At 38.6% G+C, this 14299-nt stretch overlaps 1 protein-coding gene across 1 annotated transcript; it reads left to right on the top strand.

The window, feature by feature from the left end:
• The first annotated feature begins 2393 nt into the window (after positions 1-2393).
• LOC100492058 (tetraspanin-33) lies at positions 2394-13441 on the top strand. The gene is made up of 8 exons (XM_002934376.5): positions 2394-3180; positions 5512-5569; positions 6897-7021; positions 8422-8496; positions 9943-10038; positions 10860-10988; positions 11745-11906; positions 12646-13441. The coding sequence occupies exons 1-8, from the start codon at positions 3124-3126 to the stop codon at positions 12844-12846; spliced, it is 903 nt and encodes a 300-aa protein (XP_002934422.3). The 5' UTR covers positions 2394-3123; the 3' UTR covers positions 12847-13441.
• The last annotated feature ends 858 nt before the right edge of the window (positions 13442-14299 follow it).

Genomic DNA, 14299 nt, shown 5'->3' with positions numbered 1-14299 from the left:
TACGAAAGTTGCGAAATTCGCAAAAGTCGTAACGGTTACGAAAAGTTGCGACAATTTACGGAAACGTAACGGCGACGAAAAAATCGCAAAAAGTACTAAAAAGTCGCAAAATGTTCGTTTTCCAATCCGAATTTTTCTCATTCGGATTCGTGGATTAGTAAATCAGCCCCTAAATGTTAGTGTGTTGGGGGGATCCTTAATGGAGAAGGATCTGGGGGGGGTTTGTAGATAACAATTTGTCTAATTCCAGGCAGTGTCATTCTGTGGCTACTAAAGCAAATAAAGTGCTGTCTTGTATAAAAAAGGGCATTGACTCAAGGGATGAAAACATAATTTTGCCTCTTTATAGGTCCCTGGTAAGGCCTCACCTTGAGTATGCAGTGCAGTTTTGGGCTCCAGTCCTTAAGGATATTAATGAGCTGGAGAGAGTGCAGAGACGTGCAACTAAACTGGTTAAGGGGATGGAAGATTTAAACTATGAGGTTAGACTGTCAAGATTGGGGTTGTTTTCTCTGGAAAAGAGGCGCTTGGGAGGGGACATGATTACTCTGTACAAGTACATTAGAGGGGATTATAGACAGATAGCAGGGGAACTTTATTAACCTCAATAAAAAACAAAGAAACAGAGGTCACCCCTTTAGATTAGAGGAACGGAGCTTCCATTTGAAGCAGTGTAGGTGGTTTTTCACGGTGAGGGCAGTGAGGTTGCAGAATGCCCTTCCTAGTGATGTTGTGATGGCAGATTCTATTAATGTATTTAAGCCCCTCTTGAATGATTTCTTAAACAGGAATAATATCCAAGGCTATTGTGATACTAAAATCTAATTGATACTAAAATAATAATTGATGTTGGTATATTTGGTTTATGTATGTGAGTGTATAGATAGATGGGTATCGGTCTGTGTGTGTGCTGGGGTTTGCTGGGAAGAGTTGAACTTAAAGGAATACTGTCATGGGAAAACATGTTTTTTTCAAAATACACCAGTTAATAGAGCTTCTGCAGCAAAATCCTGCATTGAAATCTGTTTTTCAAAAACATAAACAGACTTTTTAATATTTAATTTAGAAATTACACATGGGGCTAGCCATATTCTTCAAGCTGCAAATTGGAGCGATATCTCCCCACTCCCAGCAGCCGATCAGCAGAAAAAAGGGAAGGCAGCAAGAAAGCAGCAGCCAGTAGATATCAGAATAGCACTCAGTAGCAAGAAATCCAAGTCCGGCTTGGGACTTCTCTAGTTACATGTGAGTAGGAGAAACAATAGGTTACCTGAAAGCAGTTCTAATGTGTAAAGCTAAAGCTCAGACTCAGGTACAATGCACTGAGATGGCTGCCTACACACCAATATTACAGCTAAAAAATACATTTGTTGGTTCAAGAATAAAATTTTTAATGGTAGAGTGAATTATTTGCTATGTAAACAGTGTAATTTAGAAATAAAAAGTATACCATAAAATTCATGACAGAATCCAATGGACTTTGGTCTTTTTTCAACCCAACTTAAAGAAGAAGGAAAGGCTAAGTCACTTGGGGGTGCCAAAAGGTTAGGCACCCCCAAGTGACTTAGATCGCTTACCTTCTACCCCGGGCTGGTGCCCCTGTTTGGAGAAAACAGCACCAGCCCGGGGTAGCAGCGATTGCTTCCTCCTTCCTCTCTCGCTGTGCGCGCATGCGCAGTAGAGTGAAAAGCCGAACTTTAACAGAGAAGTCGGCTTTTCACTCTACTGCGCATGCGCCGGACTCGGAGTCTAGGGGAAAGGAAGGCGGAAGCGCATCGCCCCAGGTGCCCCGGGCTGGTGCTGTTTTCTCCTAACAGGGGCACCAGCCCGGGGTACGAGGTAAGCAATTAAAGTCACTTGGGGGTGCTTAACATTTTAGCACCCCCAAGTGACTTAGCCTTTCCTTCCCCTTTAAAGGAAAACTATACCACCAGAACGAATACTTAACCAACAAATAGATTATTTTATGTTAAGTGACCTATTAAAGAATCAGTAAATATTGCCCTTTTACATCCTTTCCCTTGATCCACCATTTTGTGATGGGCTGTGTGCTCCCTCAGAGATCACATGACCAGAAATAATGCAGCTCTAACTGTAACAGGAAGAAGTGTGAAAGCAAAAGGCAGAACTCTGTCCATTAATTGGCTGATAGGGCCTAGCATGTATGTGTGCCTTGGCTTATTTGTGTGCACTGTGAATCCTATGATCCCAGGAGGCGGCCCTTAATTCTTAAAATGGCAATTTCCTATTTAGGAGTACCCAATAGCACATACTACTAAAAAAGATGAATTAGGGTTTTACATATGAGCTTGTTTATTTTATTATTATTATTATTGTTAACACTTATTTATAAAGCGCCAACATATTCCGCAGTGCTGTACATGCAATATATTTTTATAGAGACCTACATTGTTTGGGGGTATAGTTTTCCTTTAATTATGTAACTGGGAAACTCTATGATCTGAATACACGGGCCTCCCAAAAAAACAGATTCTCCAGCTGGTGAATGATCAGAGAAGTTGGATGATTTTCTCTGTAATAAAAACAATAAATAAAAATAAATTGCGTCCGATTTTAGACACAGCTCCCACAAGCCCAATAAATAGTGACTGTCTATGGCATGTTACAGCAGCCCCTCTGGCGTTTGCCAGAATCCACAGATTGCCAGACCAGGCCTGCCTGCCACCCCTAACAGTTTGCCACCCTTGTTCAAGACCTTAGTGAGTGGAGACTGTCTGTCACCACCTACAGTATTTCTGGCACCCACACGGGATTCACTGTGCTTTTTTAAGGGTGACAGGAAATTTTTGATGGCTGCAATTTTATATTAAGACATAAAGATGATCAAAACCCTTAATGTGCCATAGTTATAATAAACAGGCAGAATAATTATCTCCCATTTTTATTTTAAACTGAGAACTGTGTGGGAGCAATTCACAGAAAATGAAGAAACCAGGAAAGAAGAAGCAAAGCATGCATATAACATGATCCTACATGCCTGTAAGTTTACACGTTACTCCCCTCCTCTTCCTCAAAACTCACACACTTCTCTTCCTATCACATCACTGCACTGCTCTGGAGTTGTAACGAATTTACCAGCTTTATGTACAAGGGCAAGGAAACATGAGGACTAATCAGATAGTAAAGTATTCTCTCTTTGTATCCTGCTATCTTTTTTGGGTGAGTGAAATTCGTTATTACACATATAGAGCTGGGGATGTGTAATTGTGAGCATGTAATAGGTATGCAGTTATGTCTTCAACGTAGCACTGCACATGGGTGTGGAGAGAAGACTGCCCATTTAGAGGGGGATTATGCACTATTGATTAAAACATCAATTAGATCATAGTGGAAAATACAACTCTGTACATTCCTCATCAAACCAACCAGTTCATTTATAAACTCCAGAATAGTTTAGTTTGATGCAGTACGTCTGGCATGGAATTACTGTTCTTTTACAATCATGAAATAATGCTATGCAAAAATGGATAAGGAAGCTGCCACCATCGGGTAGAACTAGTGAATGTACAGTAATTAAGTACAGTTGTGTTTTACAAAGATCATATAATCTATAACATTCATCAATACACTAGAATATGTAATTAATGCCAATATTTTACAGAGCAATTAAGGCAACAGTAAAACCCTGCCCTGTGCTTTAATCAGTACTGTTCTTTATTAATGGGGGGTGGATGGGGCTAATTTTACCTTGCAAATAGTACAAACCAGAGATTAAAAGCTTAAAATGCTGTGTTCTATATGAAGGGACAGAGGCATATATATATAGGATATATAGAGGCATCCTGCTATCTGCACATAAAAGTTAGTGCCTTTTATTAAATATGGGGGGAGTTAATAAAAAGCAAACTCATTTTGTCCAAATGCAGTGACCCATAGTGACCAAAAGGATGTTTGCTTATAAATGCCAGTAAATGCTACCTACCAATGGGATGTGATGGGTTACTGCAGCTGGGCGAACTTTTATTACATAAAACCAATGTCATTCCAAGACATTCCTTGAAGAGGACAGTGCTTTACTTGGTTTAAAAGAACAAATAAGCCCTCAGCTAACCTTATTTTCTCTGTGTATTAGAAGTTCCCTCTTCTTTTGGGTGGGTATATGTACCTTTTGGGATTGTAGCCAGGAGGCTCTAACTGCCTCCTGGCTATCTCCAATTGGATGAACCAACGCCACCTCAAACTCAACCTAACAAAAACTGAACTAATGATCTTTCCGCCTAAACCTGGTCCTACTCCCCCCTTTTCTATCTCTATTGAAGGCACCCTCATCAACCCTGTCAATTCCATGCGTTGTTTGGGGGTGATCTTTGACTCCAGTCTCTCCTTCTCTGACCATACTAACACCACTGTCAAAACCTGTCACTTTTTCTTACGCAATATTGCCAAAATCCGGCCCTTTCTTTCTACTGTAACAGCTAGGCTGCTCATGCATGCCCTCATCCTATCCCGACTTGACTACCGTAACCTGCTGCTAACCGGCCTCCCTAACTCCCATCTTTCCCCCCTACAGTCTATATTAAACACTGCTGCCAGAATTCTCCTCCTCTCATCCAGGAGAGTTCAGGCCCTTCCCCTGCTAAAGGCCTTATCGTGGCTTCCTGTTAAACAAAGAATAGTTTACAAACTCCTTCTCTTAACCTTCAAAGCCCTCCATTCCTCTGCTCCTCACTACATCTCTTCCCTGGTGTCTCCGTACGTTCCTGGCCGACTCCTTCGTTCCTTGCAGAGCAACCGTTTGGTTGCGCCCCCCACTACTACTGCTGTTTCCCGCCTTAAACCCTTCTGCCTTGCTGCCCCTTACATTTGGAATGCCCTCCCCGATTTCCTCCGGAGAGAATCCTCCCTCAGTCTTTTTAAAACTAAACTTAAAGACTACCTTTTGGAGCACTCACCCAGCACCTGATCTGGAAACTGGCACTTATACTGTAATGTCACCCACTGTGACCTACAGCACTTATATTTGCCTATTTGTGTCTGTTAGTTACCCTCCCATCTAGATTGTAAGCTCTACGGGGCAGGGACCTCCTTCATCTTGTGTTTCTGACTCTTATTGCAACTGCACTTTGTATTTATTGTATTTATTGTTGTACTTTGTATTTATCCATTATCTTTAACCCCCCTGTCTGTATTAATGAATTCTACTGTACAGCGCTGCGTACATAAGTAGCGCTTTATAAATAAAGATATACATACATATACATACCTACATTGTAAACCTCTAGAAATAAGGGGAAACTAAACAGACTTCCAGAAAACCTCAGTTAGAGAGATACTGGTTTATTAGTAATTGCCTTAATATACTAAAAGCTAGATTAGTGGTGAATTACCCCTTTAAGAAGGAAGACGTTCTCTGAATATTTTAGCACATGGAAGCATGTTTCCCTAAATATTTAAAACGGTGGGAATGTAAAACCAGCTTGTAAACAAAGTATTTCTTCCTTTCAGAATCGTTGTGATGTGTTTCACCTCTCTTGATCTCTTGCTCTGTAGGTTGCCAGTGGTTTGATGATAGCAGTGGGGATATATGCCAAATTCTGCAAAGAAACCAGTGAGTTGACTTTACAGGAATGTGATAGTGCTTGCTGTTAGTCTTGCCTTAAGCTGAGCCACCCAGCTCCACCCAGAGCTGCTATCACACATCTTATCAGCATTAGCAAACTACCCTTAGGCACATTATTTCCCCCTGAATTATAAATTTGCCCTTTCATTTACAAACAGGAGATAGATATCTTAAATATAAATGAGACCAGATAGGCATCTCCCAAACTGACCTTCAGGCTTGGCCCCCTAGGGCCAGTGACACTTTAAGGTACTACTGGGCCCAGGGCAAGATTCAATTGGTTGGCCCCCACCGCCCCCAAAAAATTGTGATAGAATAACCCTCCAGCACATGAAGTTCAATATGACAAGGCAGGCAATAAAGAAATAGACTGCACTTACTGAAGTAGACATTATGCCCAAGTGTGCCCCCTGGACCAACAGCCCTGGGAGCAGATAAATAACAAAATGCTGATTTTATGAGGAAAAAGGCAAATCAATTAACCATGAGATGTATGCCATTACTACAGGATGCTTTGCCAAAAGTTATCCCAGATGAAATGTGTACTGGTGGGCCCTGGACAGATGCCCCTTTTGCCCATTTATTAAAACAACCCTGTCTAGGGCCAATCCAGCACTTTTGGCACTTAGTACTTTATTCACTAAGATTTGTGTATATAGCTAAAGGATTTTTAAAATTCTATGTCCCCTCCAGATGTCTCCAACCCCCTCCTTAACTGCACCACTGTGTATCCCCCAATTGTGCTCTGTTTACTGTAAAAGTGGGGGTGTGCTTGACCCATAGGCACAGCAAATGGGTACCATGGGGCATTTGTTCTTTGTTAACATAGTGAATACAGTTCTAATTAGGACTCTAGGGCTTTAGTTCTCCTTAAATTCTCTCATTTTGCACAGTAAGAAATGTCCAGGTATGAGTACAGGTATGGGACCTGTTATCCAGAATGCTCAGGACCTAGGGTTTTCCAGATAAGGGGTCTTTCCATATTTGGATCAACATGCTTTAAGTCTACTGAAAAATAATGTAAACATTAAAAAAAACCCAATAGGACTGTTTTGCCAGTATTTATTTCTTTGTTAGGATCAAATATTAGGTACTGTTTTATTATTACAGAGAAGAAGGACATAAATTTAAAAAAAATTGAATTATTTGCTTATAATGGAATCTATAGGAGATGGCCTTTCTGGATAACGGGTTCCCGGATAATGGATCTCATACCTGTACTTTAAAGTTATACTCACCACTCATTCAGAATTTCTTTGCTGAGTTGTTTTATTAAGGGATAAGCAGTTCATTCTATGCCTTCTTATTTTATCAGCTATTGTGGATTCTCTGACCACAGACCCAGCAGTCATAGTAACAGCTGTTGGAATACTAATGTTTGCCATAACCTTCGTTGGTTGCATGGGAGCTTTACGGGATCTACATATATTGCTCAAAATTGTGAGTAGATATTCATTAGTCAGAATCACACTGGTCAGTCATTTAACACATGCACTATTTATAACTGGTTCCGAATTACTAATCCAAATTAAAATAATGTGTATATTTATTTGTTTTGAATAGTTTATAAGCTCATCTGCCAACCAGTTGTTCTGTGCTTTTACATAATATATATAATATTTAGTTATATACACTTTAATTGTTATAACATAAAGTTATTCCAATAGGTTTGACTGCAACCAAATCCACATATTCATTACTGAAGATTGTTAAATACATTATGTTTTGAAAACTGGACATCCAGTCTAAAACTTGACAGTTGACAACATTTTAACAATTCATCCCGCCATTAAAAACATGTATTTTATAAGTTATTCCTAAGTATCATGAAGTATATAAAGGATATGGTACCTTCTCTTAGTTTTTTTTTTTTAAAACGGGGTTGTTTAACTTGAAAATAACCTAAGTATGATGTAGACATTGATATTCTGACAGTTTGCAACTGGTTTTCATTTTAATTTCTTGTGGGTTTTCAGTTATTTAGCTCTTTATTCAGCAGCTCTCTGGTTTGGAATTTCAGCAGTTATCTGGTTGCTAGGGTCTTGTTTACCATAGCAATCAGGAAGTAGTTTAAATGAGAGACTGAAATATGAATAGGAGAGGGTCTGGATAGAAAGATTTCTAGTTTTGAGTGCCGGGGTTAGTGACCCCAATTTAAAAGCTGGAAAGAGTCAGAAGTGCTAAACATTCAAAAACTAGAAAATAAAGACCAAATAAAAAGTGATAGTGAATAGTGATAAGCAATTTTTTTGTGAATCTGCGGCAAAAATTTACTGCAAGGAAAAATTTGTGGTCTCGTCAAATAAATAGCAGTTGGGTCAAAGAAGGTCATGATCACATCAACTAAGACACAGTTATGTCAAATAAGTTGTGGTCGTGTCAAAAAAGGTTGTGTCAAAAAAGATGTGCAGTAGCCGCAAACCATATATTTATATGGTTTGCTACTATTAAAAATCTGCAGGGTTTGTCCCGCTTAAACAAGTCCTGTTGTGCCGGTATTTTTGTGCTGTTTGGAACATGACGGAGAGTGCCGAAGTCTCTCTAAATACCGTGCACCAGGCGGAACAGAGTGGAAAGGCCAGGGTGTGCTGGGGAGTGTGGATTGGCAGATTATAAGACTACCCAACAAGTGACAACTTACTGCAGTGGCAGAGCCCCTTTTAGAAGACAGTGCGGCTGCATGTGTGCCCTCTTAACCAGACTTGGGGTGCAAGCTGCATTTCCGATATTGCAATAGGACTGTTAGGACCAGAGTTTTCATGCATTGTCATATTGCATATCCTGCGTCTGATTTTTGTTAACTGCTCAGGAGTAAATGATCATGTTTCTGCTTTTTGCAGTTTGCCTGGATGCTCCTCATAGTGCTGATCCTACAGTTTGTGGCAGCTGTCCTTGGTTTTATGTTCTCAGGGATGGTAAGAACTTTCCTGTGGGCTGAGAGTATGAGAAAATGAATTCATTGCAGTAGCTTGTTCTTATGCTTGCACTATTACATATTTAAATATGTATGGAAGAAACTATAAGCGATAGATTATTTGACAAGGATATTACAATTTTCTATAATTCTTTAAAATTATATATCATTTTTGAAATACATTTTTCATTCTAAATTAATGAAAGGAAAACTATAACCCATATTAAGTGGCCTATTGAAGTATTTTACCAAAGTGGAATATATATCAGTAAATATTGTCCTTTTTCATTTTTTATCTTGATCCACCATTGTTTGTGTGCACCGTGAATCGTATGATCCCAGGGGGACAGCCCTAAGTACTTAAAACTGCAATTTTCTACTTAGGATTACCCAATAGCACATAATACTAATAATGCACATTTTTCTGAAAATGGTTAATATAGATAAAGTAGTGTTTTTCAATATGAGCCGTATTATGGGATATATTTTTATAAAGACCAACATTGTTCGGGGGATATAGTTTTTTTTAAGAGACCAGTGGGCTGGCTGATTGAATGAACATGGTGGACAGAGGACAGGAAGAAATATACATGATTGCAAACTGGCATGATAGTCACTGACTTTAGCAATAATTTGAAATGCTTGGCTGGTAAGACACCAAACTAAATTAAAATCATTTAAAAGATAGGTTATTACTACTTTAGACTCTTCGACAAACCAAAATAATTTTTGGGTGATCTTCTCCCTTAATAGATGTTTTATTGCTTATAGCCCTGTTGCTAAATAGGACTCCTAAAATTTCCATTGGGTAGGAATGCTCTAGTTAAGTCTGCTTGGGTGGACATTTTGGTTAAGGGCATTTCTACTGCCTTGCCATTTGTCTTTATGATTCATTTTCCTGTCCTTGCTCTGTACTTCCTGTATAGCTGAGAGCAAGCAGGGAGCAGGACTATCCTATTTGCCATTATATAATAAATGAATTTGCGTTATTGTGCTTTACTTGTAACACAACACATTTATTTAACTCACTGGTATGCATGCAGTTTATTATAAATATAAATTACACTCAGACTCCCTTACACTCTGGTTGGATCTCTACATGCATATAAAGGAGGGTTGGACATCTGTTGTTCATGAACAAGTATTTACAACTGTAAGATTCCATGTTTGGAGGCACCCACAGCTACAATGTAGATAACATTATTGCCTATTTAAAGGCCATTGCAAATGTGGAATGTTGTAGTTTGGCATTACATTTTGATATTGGTTCAAGAACTTCAAGAAAGTTCAAGAAAAAGTACTTTAATCTCAACCATATATATGCCGGTATTGCTTTAACATATTGGATGGTGACTCAAAACTGGTGCTAAACCAATGAATTATACCTTTGTGTTACATGCATGACCTTATAATGAAATAGCTGATGCTAATTTCTGCATATCTGCAGGTTCTAGAGAAAGTCTCTTCTGTAATGACAAGGGCTATTAATCGATATCGAGAAGATCTGGACCTCCAAAATTTTATTGACTATTTACAGAAAAAGGTGAGAATGCTTTCAGACAGAAATTCCAAAGATTTCCCCCAGGAATTCCCATTGATAACAGCCTCATTGCTTTTACTTCAATAACAAAAGGGTGTGGGTGTGTCTTTTAAAAATTGAGAGTGGTCACTTCACATGGCACAAATGTCACCCCCCACCACACATATACCTGTATTTCATATTAAAAAATAATTTAGACAAACCTTTAGAAAAAACTGCCCAATTTATTTGATCTAGATCTGGTGTTTGTTTCGCCTGATTCATGCTACAATATGTGACATTTTCATGTTCATGTAAACATTTCATTTATAGATAGAATCAGCTAGATGTCCATGCTGATGATTTGCTATATTCACTGCTTGTTTATACTGAAACTCAATAAACACAGTTTAAAGTAGAAGGAATGGCTAGTTAAGAGTTAATCTCAAGCTGCAGGCATACCTTCAGTTCTCTCAATAGTGCCCTTAAGTCTCCCCATATTTCACCTGTTCAGATCATCAGAAACCAAACAGGAGGGAGGGGGAAGCAGGAGAGGGGAGAGAGGAGAGAGCTGCTTGTCTCTGGCAGAGGAAAACAGACACAACAAATCTTTTGACAGAGAAGTCAGTGCAGCGTTTCTGTGAGTGCTTATGGCTGTATTTACATAGACCTTTCTGATAAAGCTTACTTAGTTTTTATCTTTCTTTCTCCTTTAAAGAAATAACAAAATTAAGATGTTCAGGTCCCCATCCAGGAAAGATATTGTTATGGCTAGTGAGTGACCCTTTGCATTTACCAAAGTCAATATGGTAACAGTTCTTAATATCTATTTTTTTGTCTTCAAGTTTGAATGCTGTGGAGTGAATAATTACAGAGACTGGTCCCAAAATCTCTACTTCTACTGTTCGGAGTCGAACCCAAGCCTAGAGAAATGTGGGGTGCCATACTCCTGCTGCATCAAAGAGAACGGGCAGGTAACCAACCCATTAGAGTTATACAAGTGTGCATCTGCAGTCATCTTACAAGGCAGAAGCCTATCATGTGCTGCGCTACTTGATAAAATGATTTAAGTCTACAAATCAGCCAATAATAATACAGGTATGGGACCTGTTATCCAAAACGCTCGGGACCTGGGATTTTCCATCTAAGGTATGTTTCTATAATTTGAATCTCCATACCATGTCTAGATGGGATCAAGTACAAAGCACTGTTTTATTATCACAGAGAAAAAGGAAATTGTCTTTAGAATTTCGAATTGTTTGATTAAACTAGAGATGGCCTTCCCATAATTCGATAACAGACACCATACCTGTACTAAAATTCTACCAGAATATTCATTTGCAGAGTGCTCTATACAGTGCTGTTTGCCTTTTTCATGCCTAGAACAAATACAATTAAATAATGTTTAATTATAATTTGCTTTAGTTTAAATGTACAGTTATAAAAAAAAACTTTAGTATGGGACCAAAGCAGGTGCACTTTTAGAAGTTGCAACTTCAACTAGGTCTGACCCCACCCCCTCTCCATCTGGCCCCACCCTCAGGTCCATTGCCATCACCCTAGGACACAGACAGGCTCAGACAATGATATTACCCCTGTGGTACAGGGTGGAAGCAGCTGTAATGCCACTGGTTAGTTCAGAAGCAGTGGAGGAGCCACAGTGAATTCCTAGCACCAACATGTTCATGTTGTGTAACTGAATTAAAAACTCATATTTCTTTAAATAACAGAAAGTTATAAATACCATGTGCGGGTACCAAACTCAGAACCGTATGCAGTGGGATGTTGATGATATGATATATGTGGAAGGTTGTCTGGACAAGATAGTGAGCTGGGGTCGAGGAAATCTCCTGCTCCTGGGTGGTCTTGCCATGGGACTTATCTTCCTAGAGGTAAGCAATTTATATATGGGCAAAATGAATGTGGGTTTTTTCAGCTAAAAAAAGAACTGGAAAGAATTAATGATATGAAATTACCATTAACTAGAACTAATTATTTTACAATGACTTTCTATTACTGATGTGTAAAGGGATGGAGTGTTAAAGGGGTGGTTCACTTTAGAGTTAACTTTTAGTGTGTTATAGTATGGCCAATTCATTCATTATTTGCCTTCTTCTAATGACTCTTTGACTGTCCTATTCATATACCATATACCATATACCATACCAGTCTCTCATTCATCCACCCCACGGTTGCTAAGGTAATTTGAACACTAGCAACATGATTACTGCTAAAATTCCAAAATGGAATTGCTAAACAAAAGAGTGAATTCATTACAAAACCACAAATAAAGAATGAAGATCAATTTCTAATTGTCTTAGACTTAGATTACTCTCTACATCTTCGATCCCCGGCCAGTGGCTTATAAGCAACATATTCCACACCACCACTTTTAATGTTCCTCCCATGCCCTCGAAGTAGGTGCCCATTTTTAAATCTCTGGCTTGGAGGCAAGTTTTAGAAGCACCTACTTACTCTCCATACATTATCAGCTGATATTACTCCCAGCATGCTAATAACCTGTGAGTACCTGTGTGTGTACCTGTGAGCTGGAGAGCTGCACAAGCCCATCACCCCTATACTAATCGCTGAACTACCGAATGGTAATGGTATCTTCTTCCTGTGTCCTAGATTTTTGTGGCCTCTCTGGCTATTATTCTAATTTACCAGATCAATTTCATAATGGAGAGGAGAAGAAGCACAGCGCCACAAGCAAGCCTTCGGCAGGTTGGGAATGAGGGGGAGAATGTGGAGGAAGCCGATTTCATACACACAATTCAAAGTGAATATGAAGAACACAATTATATTGGAGTCCAGAGAAGCTGTCAGTAAAGCCTGGGAATCCTTTCTTCAAATTGAACTTTTAACTGTGAAAAAACTCAGAGCTGGAATTGCAGCTTCACAAGTTATATAATATTGTGGCAATCGGTTGTAGCTATCTTGATTTTCATATCTGCCAAAATGAATTTTTGTGCCAATGTGTTTTTTTTTTTTTTTTTTTTACCAAATACTCATATATTTATTATGTTGTCTGTGAATTAATATAAAAGGTGTAGGTGCCGTATAATACTGTACCTGTCAGGATCCTATTCTGAAATTAGCACTAGTTTATATTCTAATGTCTAATCACTGTTAGTATATCTACAAAACTGTTTGACATGTCTTAAAGGGGAATTACATATATTGTGTTGGATTTTGGATTAAAAAAAAAGGTTGCTTTTTGTAAAGGCAGTATATCATATTTTTGGAAGTAGAATATATTAATATTATATAATATTAAGCAATATGTCAATTCCTTTGTACTAGTTCAACTTTAGACTTTAGGAATGTTCATACTACAAGATATATACTCCTATTAATTCCCTAACACCAGTGAGCTTATTACTATTTTGAACTAACTCTGCCCAGCACCAGTCTCTGGGCAACCCACTGGCTGACTATTACACAGGTCTCGACGTCTTAGTTATTATGCCAAGTATCCATTCCCCAAAGTAAAACAAAGGCAAATAACTGAACAAGCAGGGGTATCTTGAGGTGCTGTTACTTAGAAATTAGCTGTAGCCCAGCGCCCACTCCCCCCTGTTCAATTGCATTGATTTAGATTGGCGTGTCTACCACCATTTGTTACCTCAGCACACCAGAACTAAGCAATTAGTAGGACCATATCACTAATATAACCTCATGCTGACGCGCCTTTTGCCTAATGCTTTGTGTTCTGTAAATACACCAGCATACATTAAATAGCTGTTCACTTTTTTCATTTGAAGATATAACTGGGCAATGGCAGGAATTGCTGCTCTGGTAGAGTTACACTTAGGAAACGCTATGTGGTATGTAACTTAAATGCCCAGCATAAAAAAAAAAGATATTTTATTTACATTAAGTTTGTATCTGTTGATCCAGCACCTTCAAATAAACTATTACTTGCCAAAAAATGTCCTAGTTTATATAAGAAATGAGAAAGTCTGTAGGCTTGTAGAAAGCCAATAATTCAATTTGACTTATTTTTTTTATTTTCCTGTGTAAGAACTAAACCCACTGTATTCTAAAGTTTATTTTCTATCTGCTGTGTAAACACCAGCTTATTTATATAAACTGTAATAGGGTTTCTGAAGCAAACCCAGTTCTGTATGTCGGCCATGTAAGGCACCTGTAAAGAGCTCTTATTTATCCAATATGACTTTTTTTTGCCTGAATGCTTGGTATTAGACAATGCTGAAACAGAGAGCATTAATAAGTTTTAAGTAAGCCTCTCACAGTCTAACAAATGTGTATCCATTATTAC

The sequence above is a fragment of the Xenopus tropicalis genome, chromosome 1, assembly GCF_000004195.4.
Source record: "Xenopus tropicalis strain Nigerian chromosome 1, UCB_Xtro_10.0, whole genome shotgun sequence".
In the NCBI taxonomy this organism is placed as follows: Eukaryota; Metazoa; Chordata; class Amphibia; order Anura; family Pipidae; genus Xenopus; species Xenopus tropicalis.
This window is presented reverse-complemented; position numbering and strand designations above follow the sequence as displayed.